Source organism: Muscardinus avellanarius, assembly GCF_963383645.1.
Source record: "Muscardinus avellanarius genome assembly, chromosome: 1".
In the NCBI taxonomy this organism is placed as follows: Eukaryota; Metazoa; Chordata; class Mammalia; order Rodentia; family Gliridae; genus Muscardinus; species Muscardinus avellanarius.
The window spans coordinates 81,399,138-81,426,233 of record NC_137786.1 but is presented as its reverse complement, the minus strand read 5'-3'; the positions used below and the strand labels follow the sequence as shown (position 1 = coordinate 81,426,233).

At 38.8% G+C, this 27,096-nt stretch overlaps 1 protein-coding gene across 1 annotated transcript in view; it reads right to left on the bottom strand.

Moving 5' to 3' along the window:
• FAM81B (family with sequence similarity 81 member B) overlaps nt 1-27,096 on the bottom strand; it is a gene marked incomplete at its 3' end in the record, with an annotated part of 64,179 nt that overhangs the window by 25,892 nt on the left and 11,191 nt on the right. The window contains exons 4-5 of the mRNA XM_080719771.1: nt 15,776-16,019; nt 11,543-11,661 (exon numbers count right to left, since the gene is read on the bottom strand). Of these exons, the coding sequence (XP_080575897.1) occupies nt 11,543-11,661; nt 15,776-16,019 (363 nt within the window). The remainder of the gene's footprint in view (nt 1-11,542; nt 11,662-15,775; nt 16,020-27,096) is intronic.

The window sequence follows — 27,096 nt, the reverse complement described above, 5'->3', positions numbered from 1 at the left end:
TATAGGGAAGAGTTTAGCTCTAGGCTTTTATTTAACTCCAATGGTTTATATATCTGCCTTTAGAATAGTACTACACTGTTTCAATTATTGTAGCTTTATATGGTTTGAAATCAGAAAATATACATCTTCTAGCTTTGTTCTTTTTCAAGATCGTTTTGGGTATCTAGAGTCCATATTCCATATTAGGATAGATTTTTTTTCCTGAAAAATAAATATATAAATATATGATAGTTTTACCTAAAAAATAGAAAAAAAATATTCTCTGGTAAGAAAGAAAGCAAAAAGAAATATTGAAATGTTTTCTTTAAGTCATCAAAAGCTTGGTATCAGACAAATGAAACTGTTATGTGAGATTATCATTTTTAATTTTAGATAAATTGCCATAATACTAGATGTCAATACTAAGCCAAGCATGGGAGGAAGGGATAGGGAGAGAATGGGGTGGGGATTGGGTGGGGGCTGACTGGGAAAAGTGTGCATGTATGTCTACAAAAGTATGTATCCTACTATGATGTATGTATACAGTGCACCAATAAAAATAAATATATAAATAAATAAATAAAAAAAAAATAAAAACAATTAAACCAAGATATCCTGGTTGAAGTTACTGAACACCAAGAACAAAGAATTACTGGGCATCTAGAAAGATAAAGAAAAATCACACAAAAGAGGGTGAAAAATGTAGTCTCCTACGACTTATCTGTCTCATGGAGTGCCAGGAAAGAATGGAGAGAGCCGGGTACCGTAGCACACATCTATCATCCTAGTGTTAGCGAGGCTTAGACAGGAGGATCCCAGGTTTGATCAGCTCCAGCAACTTAGCAAGACCCTCAGAATCTTAGTGAGACACTGTTTCAAAATAAAAAAAGAACCAAGTGTGTAGTTCAGAGGCAGTGTACTCCTGGCTCCAATCCCTAGTACTAAAACAAAAGAATGGAGCAATGTCTATCATGTTTGAATGAAAGAAAATATATTATCTTACCCAAGTTACCATGCAAGTGTAAGAGAGCAGATAGGCATTCTTAAGGACTTAAGGATTCCAATCTGGATGATGAAATCTGGCCAACCAAAAAATAAAGATGTCATTGGGGTTAGGGAGAATCATGGTTTAAAGGGACTGTTAAGGAACATAGAATCTAATTATAAAAAGATGATTCAACAGCTATATAAATTCTAGTTATAGAACTCAATACAAAAATCATAAAATTTTACATTTAAAAACAGAGAATTATTAGCTGGGTGTGGTGGCACATGCTGGTGATCTCAGCATTTGGGAGGCTGAGACAGGAGGATCAAGGTTCTCAGACAGCCTCAGTTACTTAGTGAGGCCTTTTGCAACTCAGTGAGACTCTATTTCAAAATAAAGAATGAAAAATAGGGCTGTGGGTATAGTACAGAGGTAGAATGCCCCTGAGTTCCATCCTCAGTACTACGGGAAAAAAATAGAGACATATTAATAAAATTCTTGACAAACAGCTGGGCGTGGTGGCACACGCTTGTAATCCCCACGCTTGGGAGGCGAAGACAGGAGGATTGTGCAGGTCCGAAGCCAGCCTATCTGGCTTAAGAGACCCTGTTTCCAAATAAAAATATAACATAGGTCTGGGAGTGTAGCCCAGAGGTAGAAGGGTTTCCAGGAACCCCAGCACCACCAAAAAAACCCAAAAAAACAAACAAAAAAAATTTTGACAGAGCAAGTATATACATTTATTTCCACATTTTTGGCATATGGTCATTGGATAATGTTTAAGTTGAAGTGCTAGTTATAAAAATATAACAATTCCAATCTATGATAGCTTTCAATAACTTCTTTTAGAGACAAATGTCTCTCATCACAAAGAAATACAAACAGCCCCTCCATATCTGTGAGTTATATACCCATGGTTCTATCTACTCTAGATGGAAAATACTGGGGGGCTACAGGCTTTTTTTCATGTCATTATTCTTTAAGCAATATAGCATAACAACTATTCACATAGCATTTATTTTGTATTAGGTATTATAATTTAGAGGTGATTTAAAGTACCTGGGAATATGTGTGTAGGTTATATGCAACTACTACACCATTCTATATAAGGGACTTTAGTATCTGTGAATTTTGGTATCTGAAGGGGTCTACTTGTTTTCCTAGAACCATTCCCCTATGGATACTAAGGGTCAATTGTACATATGTATGTATGTATACATATATACATATTCATGTGTGTATGATTGTGAACAAAATAACCAAGCACTAACAATGCCATTTCTTTTTTTTTTTTTTTTGGTGCACTGTATTCATACATCATAGTGGGATACAAACGTTTGTAGACATACATGCACACATCACCCAGTCAGCCCCCACCCGAACCCCACCCCATTCTCTCCCCATCCCTCCCTCCCATGCTTGGCTTAGTAGTTGACATCTAGTATTATAGCAATTTATCCAAAATTAAAAATGATAATCTCACATAACAGTTTCATTTGTCTGATACCAAGCTTTTGATGACTTAAAGATAACATTTCAATATTTCTTTTTACTTTCTTTCTTACCAGAGAATATTTTTTTCTATTTTTTTAGGTGAAACTATCATATATTTATATATTTATTTTTCAGAAAAAAAAATCTATCCTAATATGGAAAATGGACTCTAGATACCCAAAACGATCTTGAAAAAGAACAAAGCTAGAAGATGTATATTTTCTGATTTCAAACCATATAAAGCTACAATAATTGAAACAGTGTAGTACTATTCTAAAGGCAGATATATAAACCATTGGAGTTAAATAAAAGCCTAGAGCTAAACTCTTCCCTATATTGTCAAGTTATTTTTGACAAGGTTTCCACGAACATTTGGTGGTGGGAATAATAATCTTTTAACTAAATATTGTTGAAACATAATAATTACATGGAAAAGAATAAAATTGGACCCTTACCTAATCCCATATACAAATATTAACTCAAAATAGATAAAAGACCTATATATAAATCTTAAGACTATAAACTTTTAGGAGAAAATCTGGGTCATAAAACCTCACAACATTGAAATTGGCAGTGATTTCTTGAATATGATTTCAATGGCACAGGCAACAGAAGAGTATACAAACTCGCTAAAAAATAAAAAAAAATATTGTATATCCAAAGACAATGTAAACAGAGTTAACAGTTACTAATAGAATGGGATAAAATATTTCCAATTGCTATATCTGAAGGTATATTAATATTCCAACTAGAAATCCTAAAAATTAACAACAATAAAGGCAAACAATACCATTTAGAGATAGGTAAAAGACTAACATAAATAATGAATCTCTACAGATAACCAGTCTTAGTTCTCTGTTGAATGGAAACTCTTGTTTCTCTGGTTCTGGTGTGCGTTACCTATTTCTTCTTTGTAGTTAATCTCTTTGAGTATTTTCTCTAGTGCTGGTTTTGAAGACATAAATTCCTTCAGTTTCTGTTTGTCATGGAAGCTTCTTATTTCTCCATCTAATTTGATAGAAAGTTTTGCTGGGTAGGAAATTTTTGGCTGGAAGTTGTTTTCTTTCAGAGTTTGGAATATGTTACTCCAAGCCCTTCTGGCTCTCATGACTTGGTTTGGGAAGTCTGGAGTGATTCTAATTGGTTTGCCTCTGAATGTCACTTGGCCCTTTGTTTTTGTTGCCGCTAAGATTCTCTGCTTGGCTTCCACATTGGTCATTTTGACAATTATGTGGCGTGGGGATCCTCTTCTCCGATCCTGTCTAAAGGGAGTTCTATAAGTTTCCTGGACCTGCGTATCGACCTCTTGCTCTATGTCTGGAAAATTTTCTGCTATTACTTCCTTGAAGAGATTGTTGATCCCTTTGGTTTCACTTTCTTTTCCCTCCTCTATTCCAATTATTCTTAGGTTAGCTCTCTTAAAATGGGCCCATACTTCTTCAATATCAGATTCCTGCTGTTGGATATTTTTTTCTCGATTAGAAACTATGCGTTCATTTTTGGAATGATCATCTTCTAAGAGCGAGATTCTGTTCTCCATGTGTTCTAATCGGTTGTTTGTGCTTTGAATTGAGGCCTTTACTTCATTAATTGCATCCTTTATCTCTTTTTGGCTCTCTCTGAGTTCTTTTCGAAGCACCTCTATTATTTCTACAGTTATTTTCCTGATTTGATCTTCTAGAAATCTCTGATTTTCTGTTTTATCGGGTTCTGATGTTGTGGGGTAGTGGGCATTTATTGCTCCAGTATTACTCCTCTTTCCCATGATTTCGAATGTTTGTGCCTTCTCTGGGTTCTTCCCTTGGGTCACTATGACTTCACTTAAGGTGTTCTGGATCTCGAGTCAGTAGTATCTCAGACCCCACTACTCCTTTACTGGGTTGTATCATAGAGTCTCCGACCCAGAGAGTCGATAGAGGCAGCTTTAGACTATGGGGGGTACCAGGTTGCACGTTCTCCTATGGTGTGATATCTCTGCCACCGCCCCTCCCCCACTGGGTCAAGACCCAGGGAGTACAGTACTGGGATTTCTCCTCTGTGGCCCGCAATTTGACTCACTGTTCTTGAGTACGCAGATGTAGCTGTACTGGCCTTGCTGAATTCAGTGCTGCTGCCGCCGGTGGCAATATGGCGCCGCTGCTACGCCCTCGGCTGTGGGGTGGTGTTTGTCTTCTTGGTTTTGATTTCCACTCTGAATCCCTGCAGCGTGTGCTGTGCTCAGCTACTGGGAGCTTTAGATGCTCTCTGCGCGGAGAAATCCCGCCTGGCTGTTCCTCAGTGGCTCACCTCGGCTTGCTGTAGCCATCCCGTGAATTCGCCAGTGCCGCCGGCAGTATGGCGCTGCTGCCGCGTCTGCCGTGTCCTCGGGCGTGAGGCTGGTGTATCTCCTCTGTGGCTCTGTTCTCAGTCCGCTTTCTCTCTGGAGCCTGGTGATTTTTTGTTTCACTGGTGATGGTGTTTTCTGGCTATGAAAGGTGCTGATTTTGTGGTAATGGAGATTAGTTGTTAGCGGGGCTCTTAAGCCCCGCTTTTCTCGGTCGCCATCTTTTCGGAAGTTCTTAATTGTTTTTAGATCTATTTTCCCAGTGTCACAGTTTTACATTTTTTCTATAGAATCAAATCTTTGTCTCAATAATTTTTTCTTTGATAGCCACGAATACTTTTTGTTTTCTTAAGAATTTATTTCTTCTTCAAGGCCTCCAATTAGGTTTCTGATTTTTTTGTCATATACATAATTTTCTTATAGCCATTTTTATATAAAAATCCATTTCTTTTCATTTGATGTGGTTTGCTCATGCTTTTTATTCTTATTAACTCTTATTTTAGTTGTATTTATTCTGATTAAGAGCTTCTGAATAGATTCTCTCTTGTATTTCTTTTATCCCTGAGAAATTTTTATTTACTTATCTCCTTTTATTATCCAATAACCTCCTCTTTGAGAAATCCTCCTAAATCTTATTCTTGAAATTAATTTTTATCTTATCAAAGTAAAATATGCTTATGGTTTGAAGTAAATGATAACTAAAAGGCTAATAAAAAAGCTATAGTAGTCCCCACTGATCCACAGTTTTACGATCTGCAGTTTCATTTAACTTGTCAAGCATGGTTTGAAATTATTAAATGGAAAAGGGTGAGTACAGTGAGAGAGAGAGAGAGAGAGAGAGAGAGAGAGAGAGAGAGAGAGAGAGCATTCACATTACTTTTATTAGTATATTGTTATAAAGTAGACTTTATCATTGGTATGTATGAACAAAGTTTGGTCTGATCTGTGGTTTCAGGCTTCTCCTGGGGGGTCTAATCTGAAGATAAGGTGAAGGTATTACACAGTGATTCTCTCTCTCTCTCTCTCTCTCTCTATCTATCTATCTATCTATCTCTATCTCTATCTGTCTCTATTTCCTCTCACTATAGTGGCTAAAACTTTTGATAATTCTGTGATGTTTTTAGCTTGTCAAATCAGAATGTTTTTAGCTTGTCCTACAGCTGTTTACACACATTCACCTGCTTTTGTCCTGAGTTTATGTCTTAAAGAAACACTTTTTTTTTTTTTTACTGTAGATTTGGTGGGGTTTTTGGAAGGAGCCAAATTATACATGATTGTGTATGCAGTAATTCTCTCTCTCTCTCCCTCTTCCCCTCTCTCTCCCTCTCTCTCTTGCTCTCAATTTCTTTAATACCAGGAGACTTTGGGTTTAAACCCTTGCTTTTCTGGGCAATTCCTCTCATGAAGCATAATCATCCATCTTTGGCCTGTATTTTTGTCAGTCTGTCTGTCTATCAATCTATCCATCCCAGATCTGTCTATCTGAAGATGGTAGTACAAATGATTTTTATTACTGGCTAGATTTTCTCACTATGATAAGTTATGCATGCTATGGTTTTTAATTTAAAAAACTGAGTGGACAAATAACCTAAAAGAGGGTTGTGGCTTGAATATGACTCTCCCAACCTGAGTGTTGCCAATATGACATTTTCAAATGCTTCTGGCCACCTGCAGGACATTCGTGGGGATGCTTGGTGGAGGGTAGATGCCATTCTCTATCAATTCTTGCAGTATCAAATCTGATATTTCCTTAGGTCTGGGGTGGGGGCACTTCTACCAATTGTCCCCTGAAATACAGATGGGGGTGTCTCCTAGAAAACATCGAGTCATAGCTTCTCTGTCGCGACAGTCACTTCCTCTCCTTCCTCTGCCGGCTGCAGTCCAGCCAGTTTCTCTCAGGTATGCCTGGCAAGGAGGGAGGTCCTGGATGGCTGAAATGATGTAGAACACGCTGCATCTGCAGCCACAGCTCCCCAGGTATTCTGTGCCATTGACCTGTGCCTCTGAAGGGACATTTCCTATCTCTCTGATGACCTATGCATGCCCCTAAGTAATACTTCTTTGTTAAAATTATTTTGAGCCAGGCATGGTGGCACATGCCTGTAATTCCAGGATTACAAGGAGCTGAGACAGGAGGATCACAGGTTCAAGGACAGCCTCAGCAATGTAGCGAGACTCTCAGCAACCTAGTGAGACCCTATTTCAAAATAAACAAAAAGGGCTGGAGGTGTACCTTGGAAATAGAATCTCCCCAGTACTCCACCAAGGGGAGTGGGATTTGGCAACAGGCATGGTGGTGCACACCTGTAATCTCAGTATCTGGGAGGCTGAAACTGGAGAATCACAGGTTCCAGGCTAGCATCAGCAACTCAGCAAGACACTGCCTCAAAATAAAAAATAAAATAGGGCTGTGGCTCAGAGTATAGGCCATTCCTGGGTTCAATACCCAGTACCATACATAAAAATATTTTTTCCTCTGTCTTTCAGGATTATGACTTTTCATTTAATGAAAGCTATCAGGTTTAATATCTGAGAAGAACTGTATCAGTCCAAATATTTGGAAAGCATGCCCTGTCTATGGTTAGTGGTTGTCGCAAAGTCCATGTTCCATTAAAAATGGTGGCTTTTAAAATTTGTTTTTCTTTTATTTCCCGCTGGATTTGAGCTACCTCAACAGCATAAATGTCTTTATTCTCTCCTCTTTAGCCAGTAGTATTCTCTCTGATATTTTCAAAGTTGCTGATATCTATAATATTATTGTTTCTTCAGAGGACACAATTTTGGTTTTAATTGTACTTCAGCACAGTTTACTTATTTTTTAAATGCAGTTTTGCCTTGGAGTCCCGAGGAGTCAAGAGTGGCCAGAGTGTGGCCCCCCGTGGCTGTGCTTCAGACTGTAGGCCATACCCATCCCTACAGGTGCCCTTTAAAGCTTCACCTTTCCCTTGTTTGCACTTGAGACTAATCTATCAAATAGAGGAGAGGGTGTCACAGGCAGGCTGGGCATATTTGAGAATCTCAGCTCACTGCAAGGACTTGCTCTTAAATTGCCACTATATGTGGGTGGGAAATAAGGTACAAATGTCAAAGAACATTGTAGTTATTAAATATTGAGACTGATTTATGAAGCAGCAAAGTGTTTGCTAAGAATTATGTTCAAATAACCAACCTAATTTCACTTAATTTCACAATACTAATTGGAATTAAAGTTACTGGATAAGGAAAGCCAGTAATCAATATGCCTCAGCGTGTCCATTAGTCATTTGTCTGGCAAAAACACAGAGAAGAAATAGGAGAGGAAAGATGAATTTCAGTCTCATGGCTTTTAGCCAGAGTCTGTCTCAGATTACCAAATAGATTTCAGAAACTTTCCATGAAAAGGAGACACTTAAAAAAAAAATCTTGTCCCCCAAATCACTGCTGAAGATTGAAAATGAGAGCGATAAATCGAAGCAATCTGGGCGTGGGGCGTACTCCTCTAGTCCTCGCTCCTTGTGAGGCTGAGGCAGGAGGATCACCAGGAATTCACGACTAACCTGGGCAACATAGTGAGACCCCGTCTTAAAATAAATAAAATACATTTAAAAAGAGCTGGAGATATGGCTCAGTGGTAGAGCATGTGCTTAGCATGCAGAATACCCTGGGTTCAATTCCCAGGAGCAGAAAAGCTAAAGCAAAAAGAAATGTAGTGGAGCAAAAAGAATTGTACATCTTCTCATATAATTCCATTGATCTCTTGGTTATTTTTAAGTTCCTTTGATTTTTGTCTTTGTTTTGTTTGAAAAACAAGATTGATAAGAACAAAGTAAGTTTGTAAATGGTTTACAGAAAGACAGTGGGAATGTCATCAGTGAACCATCAAACTGTGTTTCTCTCAAAATAGATATTTAGTACTTATCTTTTTGCAAAACATATCTGGGTAGTTGGGCGTGGTGGCACACGCTTGTAATCCCCGCACTTGGGAGGCTGAGACAGGAGGATCGCACAGGTTTGAAGCCAGCCTCAGCTACTTAGTGAGGCTCTCAGCAACTTAGTGATACCCTGTTTCCAAATAAAATAAAGTAGGCCTAGGGGTGTAGTCTGGAGGTAGAAGGCCCCTGGATTTCATCCCTGGCACCACCATAAAAACAAAACAAAACACCTCCCCCCAAAAAAAAGAAGAACAAAATAACCCACAACTGGGTATGGTGGCAGATGCTGAAACCGAAGGATCATAGGTTCGACACTAGCCTCCTCAACTTAGTGAGGCTCTCAACAACTCAATGAGACCCTGTTTCAAAATAAATAAAATAGCTGTGGGGGTGTGTCTCACAGCTAAAATGTCCTTAGGTTCAATCCCCAGTACCACAAAACAACCACAAAAGCTGTTCCTCATTTCCAATCTTTCTCCTTTGCTGAGTAACTAAGGATTCAACCAGTCCCCAATCCAGGAACTTGGATAGTTATCCTTGACTCCCCCATCTTATCTCCTCTCATGTGCTTATTCACGTACGAACCCCATAGACTCTACTTTGCTACTCTCTGTCGCTTGTCTTCCACTCTGATCTCAAGGCTGGTGCCTCTGTTCAGGCCCTCACTACCTCTCACCTGGGTTGCTTTGGTCTCTATGTACCCCAACAATCCAGTCGTCCCGAGAATGTCACTAAACATACCATCTCCTTACCTACAGTCCTTCCATGGGCTATTTACAGCCTTCTACATAAAGTTCGAGCTCCTCGGCCCACAGCATCGCTCATCTTTCACTTTGGATTCCTTCTCCAGCTCTATCTCCCATCTCCCTGAATCACACTCCAAACTACCACAACCAAAATAGTCTTCCAGGCAGGGCGCTCAACCTGCCGCATCCTTTCCTGAGTTCTTTTGCACATAGGGTTTCTCCTATGTACTTTGACTTTCCTACCCTTCCTTGTCTACTAACCCCTACACGTCCTGTGACACCCATCCTCTCCTATGGGACACCTCTGCTGTGCTCAGCCCAGCTGGGGTGTCCTCATCGTGCCCTAGGCTTTCAGCACAGGGCTGCTCTTACTGCTCACTGAGGAGCCAGCTGTGTCAAGTAGACTATGAACAGGTACACAGAGGGAGCTGTGTTGCTGAATTGTTGCACACTGCATGGGCATATAGTGTTTAATTTTTTTTTTTTTTTGGTGGTATTGGGGTTCTTGGAAGCCCTTCTACCTCCGGGCTACGCTCCCAGACCTATTTTATACTTTTTTAATTTTTGGAAACAGGGTCTCTTAAGCCAGCACGGCTGGCTTCGACCCTGCGCCATCCTCCTGTCTCTGCCTTCCAAGCGCGGGGATTACAAGCGTGCGCCACCACGCCCGGCTAATTTTTTTTTTTTTTAAATGGAGTCAGTAAATACCCTGATAGAGTGCTATGGCTCAAACCTGTTTCTTCAAACTCAGGTGTTGCCAAATTATAGCAGTAAGAAGCATTTAAGAGGTGGGTAGGCCCTGCGAGCTCCTCACAGGGAATGGGATTCAGGACTTTGAAGATGCTTCGCAGAGCATTTCGGGAGCTTTGCCATTTTGCCTCTGGTTCCTGCAGAGGACACAGAGTCTCCTTCTGGAGGATGCAGCCCTCTCCAGACAACAGAGCCTGCAGACTCCTTGATGTGAGAGTTCCCAGTCTCCAGAACTGGGAAAAGGTTTCTATTAAGTTACCCAATATCTGATATTCTGTTATAGCAGCATAAACAGACTAAGAGCCTGGACTTTGGTGTTCACCATCTAATTCTCACTTGGTCTTTCATGGTTTGAAAAGAATTAGTAAGATGGAAGTAGGGACATCCCAGGAGAGAGGAAAAAGATTCTGGCAGATGTAGGGAGAATGGTGTCCACGGAAAAACATTCACAAGTCAGTTTTGATATGCCTTTCAGAGTGGCTCTTCTCTTGGTAATACTTAAGGTTTTTTTTTTTTTCTGAACTGCATAATATCAACCTCTGACTTAAAAATCTCATATGAAAGTGTTTTCGAAACTTATTTGGGAGCAAATCCCCTTTGTTAGGCTCATGTGATCCTTGAATATTTTAAAAGCTTTACTCATTAGAATTTGATCCATGTGGACATTTTATAGGTGGTTATGAGGGCGTGGCTGTGTATGAATGTTGGCATTGGGCTCTTGTGGGCTGTAAAAGCAAGACTGATAGCTTCTAGTGGAACAAACTTGACTGTCTATGTAAGGGGTCTTTTGTAGAACCCGTGGGCCTCATGATCTTGTGCAACTGGCCATGATCTGGTCTGTCCTAAGAAGAAGCAGGGAACTGGAGGGGTGGTAGTGGTGATACATGGCTTTATTCCAGCTGTGGAAGGCTGAACACAAGAGGCCTCCACCTCTATACCAAGCGATGGCTGACAAGATACATGTGAACTCCGTAAGAGACTTCTACACAGGATATCCACGCATTAACAGTCGCAGTCCAGTTTATACATCGAATCAGAACAAAGTGGCAGTTGGCCAGGGCACAGTGTTATGTAAGATGATATGACATCCTTGGGGGCATGCTTAACTGTTTTTAATACAGCTATGGCCTTTAACGGTAGGATGTGAAGAAGTCTACCTGACACCACGCTTTGGTGGTCCTAACACACAGGTAGCTAGAGACTTTCAAAATTCTATGAAACGATTTCTCAACAACCATCTCATTAGTTTAGCTTAAAGTCAATATCTTGTTTTCTGCAATCTGGAGTTTGTTTGGAAATGAGAGTCCAGTGGCCGACCTGATTGCTACACATTGGTTAGAATACCTCTCACCTGGCAACCCTTCCCCGAAGGTCTCCAACTCCTTGGAGGTGTTTGAGGTTTAGATCCTGTACCGCGAAATTTGTTCCTGTGGCCGCCTGATCTCGAACTCTTATTTGGTCTTCTAAGATCTGTAATTTTGAGTTAGGATTTCCATTAATTTATCATCACACATGATAAGAAAACATTTAAAGCAGGTGAATGCGTTTTGCAGTTAGGTTGATGGGGTTAATGAGTGAAGGAAGATGGCTTCAGAGAGAATTGGTATCTGGAGGAGGCCACAGTGGTTTGATTGCAAGCGGAGGATTCCCAGGAGGGAGTAATATCACGAGAGTGTTTCAACAGAAGCTAGAAATTCCAGACTATGTGAGCGTTTTCAGTTTAGAAATATCAGGGTCCACGGGGTGTGGTGATGTACACTTGTAATCCCAGTACTGGGGAGGCTGAGACAGGAGGATCGCAGGTTCACAGCCAGCCTCAGCAACTTGTGAGGCTCTCTGCAACTTAGGGGAACCCTGTTTCAAAATAAAGAATAAAGTAGGGCTGGGGGTTTAGCTCAGAGGTAGAAAGCGCCTAAGTTCCATCCCCAATACTGCAAAAAAAAAAAAAAAAAAAGCCACAAAAAATCAGGATCCCATGCAAAATCATTAAACACTATATGGGCCAAACAAAACATATTCGATTATGGACATTATTAATATAAAAACCTCTCTCTGTCTCTTTCTCCCCCCCCCCCTTTCTTTTTTCTCACACACACAGCTTCACAACTGCTGAGAAGTTTAGAAAAATATTTTTCAATATGTGATCAGGAAGAATCCTTTATGGATTGAATCATAACCACAGCGAAACTAGCACAATTAACACGAGCCAGTCTGAATCAAACTGTCTCACATCCATGGAATGAAAAGGATTGCTTTTCCAAATTTTTTAGAAATCATAAAACATAAGAGAAACCATATAAGATTTATATATTTTTAGATTTTTTTGTCCTTGAATATTATTAATGTTTTCATGGTGTTTTGAGAGTAAATCTGGTTTTCCTGTACTACCATGTTGGTGGACTTAGAATAGTTTTAATTTTATGTACTTATTTGTTAGTTTAAAAAACTGAAGCTGTGTGTGGTGATGCACACTTGTAATCCCAGTACTTGGGAGGCTGAGACAGGAGGATCACAGGTTTGTGGCCAGCCGCAGCTATTTAGTGAGGCTCTCTGCGATTACTAAGACATGGTTTCAAAAATTAAAAAATAAAAGGGCTGGAGGTGTAGCTCAGAGATAGAATGCCCCAGGGCCTATCCCCAGTATCACAAAAATAAAAATAAATAAATAAATCCATAGAAAACAATTAAATTTTGGTTAACATTTAAACTCCAGTATAGCCGGGTGTGGTGGCACACACTTGTAATCCCCGTGCTTGGGAGGCGGAGACAGGAGGATCGTGCAGGTTTGAAGCCAGCCGTGCTGGCTTAAGAGACCCTGTTTCCAAATAAAAATATAAAATAGGTCTGGGAGTGTAGCCCGGAGATAGAAGGGTTTCCAGGAACCTCAGTACCACCAAAAAATAAAAAAAATAAACTCTAGTATAAAGTGCTGACATACAAAAAATTTTATCGAGAAAAAAGTAAAGGTATAGAATTTTGAAAAGCACAAACAAATCTGTGACTTGGGAAACATTTGAGTTTATGATATTTGACAGAGACCTGAGCTATGATCAGAGTTGTTTATTAATTTAACTGTGTAAAGTTCATTTTGTAGCAAATGAACTATAGGAATTTCAAAGACTATATAAATACCTTTCCCACTTTTAAATTGGCAGAGATAACCCAAGAGCAATTAAAGCCTTCATTGAAGACATAAAAACACTAGCTAGAGCTTGGTTTTGTCTTTTTGCATATGTGTAAGGGCATTTTTGTTATTTTTGGTAAAGAACACTGATAAAAGGAACCTTGCTCTATCATGAACTAGAGCATCTTATAGGACAAGGATCATAATCAGTGACTTAGTGGTCTATTGCCATTAAGTACAATGTAATAAAATAATGCCCTGTAATGTAATAACAAAGACTTTGGTAAATGTGAGAAAGAAACATTATCCATGAGACTCACAAATCAACAGGGAGAAACTTTCCCAATGGTGTCAGGATCTGTTTACTTATTCAGAAGACATTACATTTACTTATTTAGAAGATACTTACCTCATGTCATAAATCAATATAGATTTTAAAAATATATATTAAAATATAAATTAAAGCCATAAGAAGACCTGGGAGTGTAGCTCAGGGGTAGAGTACATGCTTAGCATGTATGAGGATCTGGGTTCAATCCCCAGTACAGCATGCATGCATACACACACATACAGGCACACACACACACACACACACACACACACACACACACACAAATTTAGCCATACGAATAACAGGTAATAGAGTAGATTATTCCATCTCTGAAAAATTGTCTAATCTTAATACTAATAAGATAAGCAAAATATGTGAATGTGAAAGTTTATATAAAACTTATAAAAGCCCTGTAAACACAATTATGACATAAAAATAACACACTGACAAAACATAGCAAATGTTGTTGGTTTTTTTTTTTGCCAAGGTGTCATTGGTGTCGTGCAGCCCATATGCAGCAGTCTGAGAACTGACTGTGCTTAACTCTTCCCATCTTTGTGTTCAACATCATCACGTTGGTGGTTTAAAGTCAGAATGGAAGTGTTTACACCATGGAAATAGGCACACTCTATGCACCGGCTCCCCTCCCCCAAGAAACTGCTTATTCTTAAACATTATCATTGTATCAGTAGTTAATATGTAGAAGGGCTTATCATATAAAAAATAATTAAAAAGTGCTAAAACTCCAAAAGATAAATTGTCAAAAGACATGAACAGATAATTGACAGAGGAAGTAAAATTTTCATACTCATTGATAAATGGATTTACTCTTTTCAAAAAAAAATTCACTTATGTCTTATGAGATTAACAAAAATTAAAATAAGTCACGATGCTGGCAAAAACAAAGTGAAAAAAGGACTTTCCTATAATGCTAATGGAAGCATAAATTAGTATAAACTCTCTGGAAACCAATTTGGCAATGTGTGTCAAGAGTTTTCTGTGTTCATGTTTTGGTAATTCTACTTCTAAGAACATATGTTATAAAAATAATCCATTAGGTAAATATTTATGCACAGATATTTTAAGTAAATAATTAAATCATGGTATTATGCTCCATGCAAAAAGCTTTTAATGAAATGAAAGAGTTTGTGCGTTAAATTTGTGTTAAACATTGTGATTACAAAAATTGTTTCAATCTCCTAAGCAAAATTCTTATAAGGATCAGAGAGAGATGTATTTGGATATTGGTAGAGATTGACATTTCATGGTGAAGTTGTGAGAAATATTTTTTCTCAGGTTTTAAAATCTCCTACTGAACTCCCAAAATAATTATAATGAGCAAGTATTGCTTTAATCAACAAGGGTGGTGGGAACTGCAATAAGGCAACATTATATACAAATTTTCCTTTTGAATTAAAATAATTTTTAAAACTTGTAACTAATTGCCTGTTTAAAAACACTTGCTTTAGAAAAGGAACAAGCCACTTAACTGCTGTATTTATGGTAAGTTTAATTTTTTTAAATTCCTTTTAAAGACCTGAGTCAAGCTTTAGTTCACATTGAATCTAGCTTTCTGGCAAGTTTGCAAATGTACTGTCTGGGTTGCTGAATTTAGGCTGTATTAAAATATTTGAATAGCATACATTTCTCTTCAAAGTGCTTATTACTTTATAGTTTCAGCTACATAATTAAGGCAGCCTAGTAGTTTTCCCTTTGTAATGTTTAAGCACATTATCTAAAGCCTTTAAAATATATACAAATTTATTAAAGTATATAAATACATACTATATATAATATGTTATTAAAAATATATATATATTTAAATTTTAGCTTTCCACACAATCAGATCAGTCATTCTTTTCCCTATATATAAAACAAAACCTTAAAATGATTGCAAAGATTTTGAGGTTCTGTAGTTTTGGGGAAACATCTTGGCTTTGTCTTATCTCAGAGCTAATCTATGATAATCAATTACTGTAGGTGTAAATGAGCAGTCAAAAGAACTGTTTTTCTCTGGGGCAGTTATACTGTAATCATTTAAACTTAATGGCAACACATTGAAAAATGACAATGGGGGCTGATAGTCTTTGTCCAGCAATGGTACCAACAGATGGGAAATAGAGATCTACCTCAATGTTTTGGTTGAGTTTTTTGACGATGCTGGTGATGGTCTGTATGTGGCTTTCCAGTAACTTCCTGGCAAGTGACTCCTCTTTCTGAAAGCCGTGGGTCCCTTGGAGACAAGCAGAGATATCTTCCTTGATGCGGAAGGCTTGCTCGAGGAGGAAGGCTACGGTGCGCTCCTGGTTGTTCAGCCTTTCTTCCAGCTGACTTTTCTGGGTGTTTGGAATGACAGGAAGAAAAGGACGACCCCTGGTCAGGAAAAGGAAACACCAGGGGCATTATGAGAATGAGCTGGAGGGGCCAGGAAAGGGATTCACATTCTCACTGCCGCACCTGCATCTTCTCCCCAGTGTAAAATTTGGTCAGACTTTGAGGTACATGGTTAGAATCTTGGTTTATGTCTCATCTAAGAATCAGATCTGACTTATGCCTTGATCTCATATGCTGCGGTTTTCATGTTTTCTAAGCAGAAACTGTTCTATACATATTGCTGGTTGGGAGGAAGTGGGAGCTCCATGAAGCTTCCTTCATGGAAAGGCTTCATTAGAAGCCTTTTCCCATGGTTTATGCCTTTACATATACTCTTTAAAAATTATACTTCAATCTAGAAAAAAATCCAAGTACTTATAATTTTAAAAATGCAAAAGTGACTTAGTTTTTCAAAGGGTACATCTTGGAATAGTAGTAAGACAGGACACTACAAAAGATGTTTTGCTCAGATAAATTTGTAAAATATTACATATAATAAATATCCTTCTCTTGGTAAGTTATAAATATTATATTAATGTCTAATAGTATACTAACTTTATAAATAAAATTATTCATGCAGCAATTAAATAACTAGTCCCAGACCATATAAAATCTATGGCTAAAGCACTTAGTTAAACTGTCTCAGCCAGGCATGGTGGTGCACGCTTATAATCCCAGCATTCGGGAAGCTGAGACAAGGAGGATCATGGTTTGTGGACAGCCTCAGCTACTTAGTGAGGCCCTTTGCAACTCAGTGAGACCTTGTTTCAAAATAACAAATAAAGCCAGGTGTGGTGGCACAGGTTTGTAATCCCCGCGCTTGGGAGGCGGAGACAGGAGGATAGCGCTGGTTCGAAGCCAGCCTTGCTGGCTTAAGAGTCCTTGTTTCCAAATAAAAATATAAACTAGGTCTGGGAGTATAGCCCGGAGGTAGAAGAGTTTCCAGGAACCCCAGTACCACCAAAATAAATAAATAAATAAATAAATAGGAGTAAAAAATAGGGTTGAAGGTGTAGCTCAGAGGTAGAATGCCCCTGGGTTCCATCCCCTAGTACCATAAAAAAAAAAGAAAAGAAAAAAAAAAAGAGAAAAATAACTGTCACCTTAAGAACACTTATTTTATTTTATTTTATTTTTTGCGGGTCTGGGGATGGAACCCAGGGGCATTCAACCTCCGAACTATACCCCTGCCCTATTTTTTATTCTTTATTTTGAACTTAGCAATTCCCTCAGCATCTTAGTAAGATCTTGTTTCAAAATAAAAAGGATGGAAGGTATAGATCAGAGATAGAATATCCCTGGGTTCAACTCATGGTACCAATAAATAAAGAACCAAAATTATAGAGATTTTGGAATAGATTGGTAAGGAGCTTGAGAAAGGCAGAGATGCTGAAGTTTCTGATTTGGGGTTAATGAGTGGTGATGGCTTCCATCAAGGCTGAAATGTAAATAATAGATTTTAGGTGAAGAAAATGAACTTGAGATATTTACAAGTCATCCATGTAGATTTGTCCCTCAAACATTCTGAAATGCATGTAGAGATAAAGATTGGGATGTTATTTGAAAATTAAACGGTAGTTGAAGATTTGGGTGAGTACAGTGAGACTGGCAGAGTTGGAAGGAGGGTGTGTGTGAGTGTGTGTGTTTGTGTGTGAGTATGTGTGTGTATGTAGGAGAGAGAGGAAGAGGGAGAGGGAGAGGGAGGGGAGAGAGAGAGAGAGAGAGAGAGAGAGAGAGAGAGAGAGAGAGAGAGAGGAGAGAGAGGAGAGAGAGAAATATGATGGAGAGGGGCCTATGGGGCCACCTCCCCCCACCACCTCCAGTCCTGGTCCCTCTGCAGCACCCTGGGTGACGCTGCCTGTGGACCACAGCTCAGCTCTGCTTGCAGGCTATAGAAGACACACTCCGCTTCAGACTCCTTGGTAAAACAGGCTTTTGGTGAGCAAGACAGTTGAGAACTAGCATGGCCATGTCAGCTAAGGTACATCTGTCCAGAGGAAGATGAGAGCTTGGGGACACAAAGCACAGAAAGGAAATAAATTACACAATTCTTCAGGGGTAAAAAAAAAAAAATTCCAGGATTGAATGTTGTTTGACAAACAGGTTGAATTAGCATGACTACCATCTTTTTATTCTTTTTTCCCTATAAATCCCTGGAAACCCTAGAAAAAAGAATACTGAGAGAAAGCCTGGGGACGAAGGGGGCATTGTCAAGGCTGAGGGAGTGGGGTAGTGCAGTGGGTGCTGGCTGTGCCTCCCAGACCTTCTAAGAAGGAGGGACTTCTTCCCTCCACTGCTGTGAGTGTTGGCCTACTTTGAGAACTGCCTTGGTGAAGGGAGTTGCCTTGCCAAGCAGGCCACTTCCGAAGGTATCATGCATTCAGTGATTGGCCAGTGCATGGCTATAAAGTCCCAGCCTGCTTGCTGAGACAGGACAACTTAGAAGGGCCATTGTGGCCTCAGAACTTCCTATGAGTTCCGCTGAAGTCTTCATTGGAATATTTTCACAGCTCAACTTTGCCTCCTGAACAATTCTGTTCCTTTCCACCAACTTGATTCCAGTATTCTCTAGAATTCCCTAGTCTCCTCCTCAGAGTCTCTTTCCTCCACGTACCAGACCTGAGCCCAATGCCCATGTTGCCTGAGGAGAGAGACGCTTAGCCTGGCTGTGGGGGACTAAACAGGCAAGGGGAATGAGGTAGATCTGCCCTGCCACCGCTTCTCTACTGCAGTTGGGGCAAAGGGCTCCCACTCCTGTGAGATTTCAGACCCTGGTCTAGGGGGCCTCCAGAGAAAGATCGGTCAGAGTGCAGGGCCTGTGCTGCTGACCAGAAGTTGGGATAGTAACAATAACAGCAAACTCAAATGGACTTTGGGCAGTTGCTTCTAGACAATTTCACCTAAACATGTCCCAGGGTTGGGAAAGCTGCTGCTCTCCTAACCTTGCTTTTTCCTGAAGAGCAAAAGATGAAGATGTGGTAGGATGATTATTAAGGGAGGGGATCACTATGGTTTTGGGGAGCCTATGGCTTTAATTTTTCTTTCTCTCTCTAATTCCCTCTCCTTCCTTCCTTCCTTCCTTCCTTCCTTCCTTCCTTTCTTTCTTTCTTTCTTTCTTTCTTTCTTTCTTTCTTTCTTTCTTTCTTCTTTTTCTTTCTTTCTCTCTTTCTCTTTCTTGTACTGGGGATTAAACCCAGGAGAATTCTTATCTCTGAGCAACACTCCCAGTTCTATTTTATTTGGAAACAGGGTCTTCTAAGTTTCCAAGCTGGCCTTGAACCTGCGATCCTCATGTCTCAGCTGGGATTACAGATTTGTGTCACTGCCTAGCTCCTACAGCTTTTTTTTTCTAGATTAAAAAATTATTTAACTAGTGCATTGCAATGATAAATTGTAGGTTTAGTGTGATTAAACACACACATGCACACAGACAGCTCTTGGTGTATTTCCCTTCACATTTCACCCAATTCCCCCCTTTTCCCTTCTGTACATGTTAGTGAAATTGGTAGTAATACCTTCACATGGTGCTATTGCATTATTTTAACTGTTATCTTCTTTTATTCCTCCCTAACTCCCTTCCCTAATTCCCTTCCACTACTTTACCAGTCTCTTTCCTCATTATTTAAAGTCCTTTATGTTTCCTATTTTTTCTAGCTTTAACATATAAAAGAAAACACAACCCTTGACTTCGCAAACTGACTGTTCCCATATTTCAACATGTTCTCCAGTTCTATGCATTTTCCTGAAAGTGAAATAATTTTGTTTTTTTATGGCTGAGTAAAATTCCATTATGTATATATTCCACATTTTCTTATCCATTAATCTGTTGATGACACCTAGGTTGGCACCATGATTTGGCTATTGTGAACTGTGCTGCTATAAACATGGGTGTACTGTATCACTACAGTATTCTGACTCTTTGGAAAAGAAACTGAGGAGTGGTATAGTTGGGTCATGTGATGTTTTTATTCTTAATCTTTTGAGGTGCCTCCAAACTGATTTCCATAGTGGTTGTACTAACTTACAATTCTACCAGTAGTGTATAAAAGTTTCTACTTCCCCATATCCTGGCCAGCATTTGTTATTGTTTGTATTCTTGCTGATTACTATTCTAATTGGAGTTAGGCAGAATCTCAATGTAGTTTTTTTTTTTTTTTTGTGTGTGTGTGTGTGTGGTATGTGTGGTGCTGGGGATTAAACCCAGGGCATTCTACCTCTGAACTACACCCCCGACCCTATTTTTTATTCTTAATTTTGAAACAGGGTCTCATTAAGTTGTGGAGGGCCTCACTAAGTAGCTGAGACTGTCCATGAACCTGTGACCCTCCTGTCTCAGCCTTTCAAGAACTGGGATTACAAGTGTGTGCCACCACGCCTGGGTTCAGTATAGTTTTGATTTGCATTTCCCTAATTGCTAATGATAGTAAAAATTTTTTCACATTTATTGTCCAATTGTGTTTCTTTTGAGAAGTGTCTTTGAGTTACCCACTTTTCTTTTGCGGTACTAGGAATGGAACCCAGGGGCATTGTACCTCTGAGCTATGCCCCAGTCCTATTTTTCAGTCTTTTTAATTTTTTGAAATGGGGTCTCACTATGTTGTGAAGGGCCTTGCTAAGTAGCTGAGATGGTCTACGAACCGTGATCCTCCAGTCTTTGCCTTCCAAATGCTGGGATTACAAGCATGTGCCACCATCTCCAGCGTGAGTTGCCCACTTTTTGATTGGGTTGTTCATTCTACTTTATTTGCAATATTGAGGATTGAGCATAAGACCTCACTCATACTAGGCAGGCACTCTACCATTAAGGTAAACCCTTTTTTATTTTTTTGGTGTTGTATTTTTGGAATTCTTTATGTAGTATAGATTTAATCATCTAACAGAGAAATATCTGGCAAAATTTCTCCCATTCTATAGATGTTCTCTTTAGACTCTTGATTGTTTTCTTTGCTCTGCGACATTTTTAAATTTGATACAATCCTATTTATTTATTTATTTAATTTTTTTGGATACAATCCTATTTATTGATGGTTTTATTTCCTGAGATTTAGGAGTCCTATTGAGAAAGTCTCTACCAGTGCCTATATGCTGGAGAGTTGGTCCTATGTTTTCTTCTAGTAATTGCATAGTTTCTGGTTTAATTTTTTAAAAGTCTCAGTTCTGCTTATTTATCAAATATTTATTTTTCTAAAAATAGAATTTTATTGGTTCATTATAGCCATAAATCATATTGAATAGAAATCTGATCCATTTTGAGTTGGCTTTTATGAAGGGTAAGAGATAGGGAACCAATTTCATTCTTCTATATATGGATATCCAGTGTTCCCAGAATTGTTTATTGAATTGGCTATCTTTTCTTCAGTGCATGTTTTTGGATCCTTTGTCAAAAATCAACTGGCTGTATATATGTACAGGCTTATTTCTATATCTTTTATTCCACTGGTAAATGTTTATTTTTGTGCCAATGAAAGGCTTTTTTTTTTTTTCTTTTGCTGTACTGGGGATGGAACCCAGGGGCATTCTGTTTCCAAGCCACACCTCCAGCCTTATTTTTTATTATTTATTTTGAAACAGGGTCTCACTGAGTTGTGGAGGGCCTCACTAAGTAGCTGAGGCTGGCTGCAAACCTTGATCCTCCTGTCTCAGCCTCCTGAATGCTGGGATTACAAGCATATGCTACCATGCCTGGCTGCCATACTGTTTTTTGTTACTATAGCACTGGAATATTATTTGAAATTAGGCATTGTGATGCCTCCAGCATAGTTCTTATTGCTCAGAATCACTTTGGCTATTCCGGGTCCTTTGTTCTTCCGTATAAATTTTAGGACTATTTTTTTCTAGCTCTATGAAGAACATCATTGGTATTTTGATAGGAATAGTATTGAATCTTTAGATCACTCTAGCTGGTATGGCCCTTTTGACAATGTTTATTTTGCTTATACCAGGACATAGGAAATATTTCCATCTTCTGAGGTCTTCTTCAATTTCATTCTTCATTATGTATGTATGTATGTATGTATTTACAGTACTGGGGTTTGAACCCGGGGGCATTTTACCTCCGAGCTACACCCCGAGCCCAATTTTTTATTCTTTATTTTGAAACAGTGTCTCACTGTGTTGCAAAGGGCTTCATTAAGTACCTGAGGCTGTCTGAGAACTGCGATCCTCTTGTCTCAGCCTCCCGAATGCTGGTATTACAAGCGTGTGCCACCACGCCCAGCTCTTCAGTGTTTAATTTTCATTGTAGAGGTCTTTCACTTTTTGAGTTAGATTTATCCCTAAGTATTCTTTTTGAGGCTACTGTGAATGAGATTGTTTCTGGAACACTTTTTCAGTGCATTTATGGTTGGTGGATAGAAATGCTATTGATTTTTGAAAGTTGATTTTGTATATGGCTACATTACTGAATTTATTTATTCTAAAATTCTGTAACATCATAATGGTAATAAATGATAAACCCAAAGCCAACATCATACTGAATTAGAAAAAACTGAAAGTATTTCCTCTATAATCAGGAATAAAAGATACCCACTATCACCACTCTTATTCAAAATAGTACTAAAATTCCAGGCAGAGCAATAAGGCAAGAAAAGGAAATTAAAGAGAAAAAATAAATAAGGAAGGAAGCGAATTATCTCTATTTGCAAGTGATATGATCTTAAAAGATCCTATGTCTATTCTTAACCCCACCCTCTGGGCTCAGTACAGCCGACAAGACCCTATAGAGTTCAGGGTCTGGTTTAAAGCCTCAGGACAAAAATGAGTTCTCAGGTCAAATAGGGGATTTGATAATCACAGTATTTTAAAAATCATTAAGTCTGCTACATTGTTGGTGGGATTACAAATTAGTACAACCACTTTGGAAAAGAGTATGGAGGATATTCAGAAGAATGGGAATGAAACTACCACATGATCGATCCAGCAATACCACTTCTGGGTATCTACCCTAAAGAATGGAAACCAAACTACCAAACTAATGCATGCAGATCTATGTTCAGAGCTGCACAATTCACATTGCCAAACTGTCAAATCAGCCAAGATGTCCATCAACAGATAAATGGATTACACAACTATGGGATATATACACAATGGAATTTTACTCAGCCATAAATAAGAACAAAATTACATCATTTGTGAGGAAATGGATGGAACTGGAGAACATTAATAGCTAAGTGAGATTAGTCAGTCACAAAAAGTAAAAAAAAAAGCAAATGCTTTCCCTGACATGAAGAAGCTAGGGAGAAAAAGTGTCATAGGAAGAACTCTAGAAGAAGGAATAGAAACCACAGATGAACAAATAAGGTGACCTAACTGAGGAGGATGGTAAGTGGAATAGAGAAATTCCCTAAAGTACATGATGTTCATTTATTAAAAATATCAAAGTCAATCACTAAGCCAAACATGAGAAGGAAGGAGGGGGAGGGAATGGGGTGGGAATTGGGGAAGGGCTAAATGAGTCATGTGTGCATGTGTGCCTCTAATATATTGTACTCTGGTCAACATATATGACTTCAACGTACCAATAAAAAACTTAAAAAATAGAAAAAGATCAAGCCAACAAATAAGTAATCTATTGGATCACAGAGTCCTACAAAAGAGAAACAGTATGGGTAAAAAATTTAAAGGCTAAAAAAAAAATAAAGGCTAATAAACACATTAAAAGTAATGGAAAGATATTAGAAAATAGAAAAACTAAAAGTAAATAAGGAAACAAATAGAATTATAAAAATATATTTAAAGTAGCCGGGCGTGGTGGAGCACACTTGTAGTCCCCACGCTTGGGAGGTGGAGACAGGAGGATCACGCAGGTTCAAAGCCAGCAGCGCTGGCTTAAGATACCCTGTTTCCAAATAAAAATATAAAATAAGTCTGGGAGTGTAGCCCCGAGATAGAAGGGTTTTCAGGAACCCCAGTACCACCCAAATATATATGTATACATTTAAATTAAATAAGATACCTTCTCATAGTTTTCTACACCTGAAGCCTAAAACTTCTTATTCTTTTGTCTTGTCACCATGAGATTTATAGCCCTTTGTTAAAATACTATTCAGACAAGGCTCCTAAGCTACTCTGAGAGCGACTCTTCTCCCACATGACGTACATTCACTGTATATGTAATAAGCTCACTTGCATTTTTCTCTTGTGAATATGCCTCTTGTTAATAGGAATCTGATCCAGCCAGGAAATTACAAAATTAGCAAAATAAATCAGATTTCCCCCCTCTTGACTAGTCAAAAAGCAGTATAATTAATACCCCAAAGTGTCTTCAGGCTCTAACTTAGTTTGTTTTTCTTTTCTTGGTCTCTGCCACTGTTATTTCTTTGACTTTTGTCTTGCAAAAGGGCATCCCTTGTAAAGTGACTAGAGTGGTCTTTCCAAAGTGTAAATGATAGCACTTACCTACTTAAAACACTCCCATGGAATAAAATTCCAGCTCTCCTTTCCAAACTCATCTCTTCCCACCTTTCCCTTCATCTACTCCCATTCAACCACACAAGCCATCTTTCTATCCCTCAAATACACCAAGCCATTTTCTGGCTCAGAGGCCTGGCATTGGCTGTTCCTTCTGTGTGTGGGTTGGTTTTCCCTATAGTCATATCATGCTTTCCTCTTTTCCATTGTTTAGGTCTTGACTTCAATATCCCCCTTCAGAAGCCTCTCCCTCAGTTACTTTCTATCACACTACCTCATTTTATTTTCTCTGTAGCACTTGTTTACTTTTTGTGCTTGCTTTCTGTCCTCCATCATCAGAACAAGACCTCTGTGCGCAGACACTCTTCTAACTTGTCTTCCACAGCATCCCAATACTCAGAAGAGTGTGTGACACACAGTAGGCGGTCAGTAAATATTACTCATTGACTGATTTCTCTAAGTTGATAACTCTCTTAAGACTCAGTTGTTGAGGGTAGAGGGAGAGTCTATAAACTCACAAGTTATTGACTCAAAGCTTATACTTTATTTTCTTGAGAACTGGAAAATAGCCCCAGCCAGGGTAAAAGTCCTCTTTCCTAGCATCACCCGCACATCCAGGAAATAAAGAAGGCTTTGCTAAGAGGTTTCATTTGTCAGATTCTACCTGTCACTCATTTGGCTAAAGTGTTCTGGAAAATTACCAAATGGTACCTTATTTATATGGATACACAATCCATTCTTCTAAATGCTCACTATGCTGACAGTGCTACCTTGGACTGGGTGCATGAGTCAGAGTCAGAAGGGAAGAGAATGTCAGGCCATCCTGATGGTGACACATAGCTTAGCAATGGACTGCAGATTTGCTCATTATTTTCTTTGAGAAAGTGCTTCTTTCTAGCTTCTAAAATGCAGTGTGGGTTTGCCAGTGAAGGTATTAAATCTCTGTTCTTCATTCCTAGACAAATACTTGTAAATTATGCTCTAACTCCCAATTTAGAAGTTTTCTTTTAGGTGTTCTCACTGTGGAATGCTGTAGGTTATCTCCTTCCTAAAAGTCACCCCCACTTTTGCTGACTTGATTCATCCTCCTGCCTCTCATGTCCTTTTATTTGGTGGGAGAAGGGGACTAATTCTGTTGTTCCTGTTTTTCTGGGTTGAGATGCAATTGGTTTAAATAGGAGCAGGTTTCCTCCTTCAGCATCCTCACTGCTATAACCCCAAATAACTGACAACAAATCTTAGAGGAAGGAAGACTTATTTGCTGACAGTTTCCTGGATATTTCAGGCTCAGGTCTATGGAGCGTAGTGCATGGTGGTGGAAAGCAGATGGAGGGAGAGAGCAAGGCTCTGCTCTCACCTGGAGGCCAAAAGCAAGAGAGCACACACCAGCAAGGGATCCCATGGCCACGCCCTGATGGACCCACCTTCTCCAGCCACACCCTACACGTCTAGATTACCACCCAGCAAATCCATTCACACCCAAGAGATTAGAGCCCTCATGACTTAGTCACATCAACTCTGAAAGCAAATGCTTGAGCTTTTCAGGGGACATTCTATATCTAACCATAACATATGAATCAATTTTGGCTGTGCATGTGCAAAGAGAAATTTTCTATGAAGTTCTTGGGTAATGCTGTTTTGCTTTCAAACTAAAAAGCTTCCCTCTTCTTTACTGGATGTTGTCATGTCCATGTGTAATGCCTAGGATAGATGAGGCCATCTTGTGATCCCAAGAGAAAAAGGAGGCAGAGGAGGAGGACAGAAAATGCCTGGCTGCCTGAGGCTGCTGTTGTGCCACTGAATTAACCAGACCCAAGATTTTATTTTTCTCATATAAGCTAATTCATGTGCTCAGACATTTAAGTCATTTTCATTGGTGTCTCTATTTTATTTTTGGTGTTGAAGATTGAACTCAAGAGAATTATACCTTTAAGCTATACCCCTAGCCTCCTGATTATTATTATTATTTTTTTATTTTTGTGATATTGGGGATTGAACCTACAGCAACACTGTATCTGTATCTAGTAACTAACCAATACAAATGTCAACTGAAATAAAAATATATCAGTTAATAGGCATTTAATATCTACTCCATGCATAGTATATAATGGTTCTGAACCTCAGTCTAATTTCATGTTTTTCAAAAAGAAATGTGAATTAGTGTATAGGTTAAGGAAGACAGGGAAGTTATTAAGAATACAGATTCCTTGGCTTCATCATAGACCTACTAAATAATAATCTTTGGGTGGGAATATGTATCCAGTTTATTTTATTTTTGGTGCTGAAGGTTGAACTCAAGAGACTTAAATCTCCAAGCTATACTCCTACCTTCCCTTTTTTATTTTTTATTTTTGTGATATTGGGGATTGAACCTACAGCATTTTAACCCTGAGCCCTATTTTATTTTTCTTATTTTGAAACAGGGTTATCAAAAAGTTGCTAAGGCTGGCCTCAAACATGTAATCTTCCTGTTTAAGTCTCCCAAATACTGAGATTATAGGTGTGTACCACCACGCCTGACTAAGTATATATATATATATATATATATATATATATATATATATATATATATTTTAAGCACTTAGGTGATTCTAATGTACTCTGAAGATCAAATAGAACTGATTTAAGATCAGCCATGTGAACCAGAAAATAATATGAGGCAGGATGT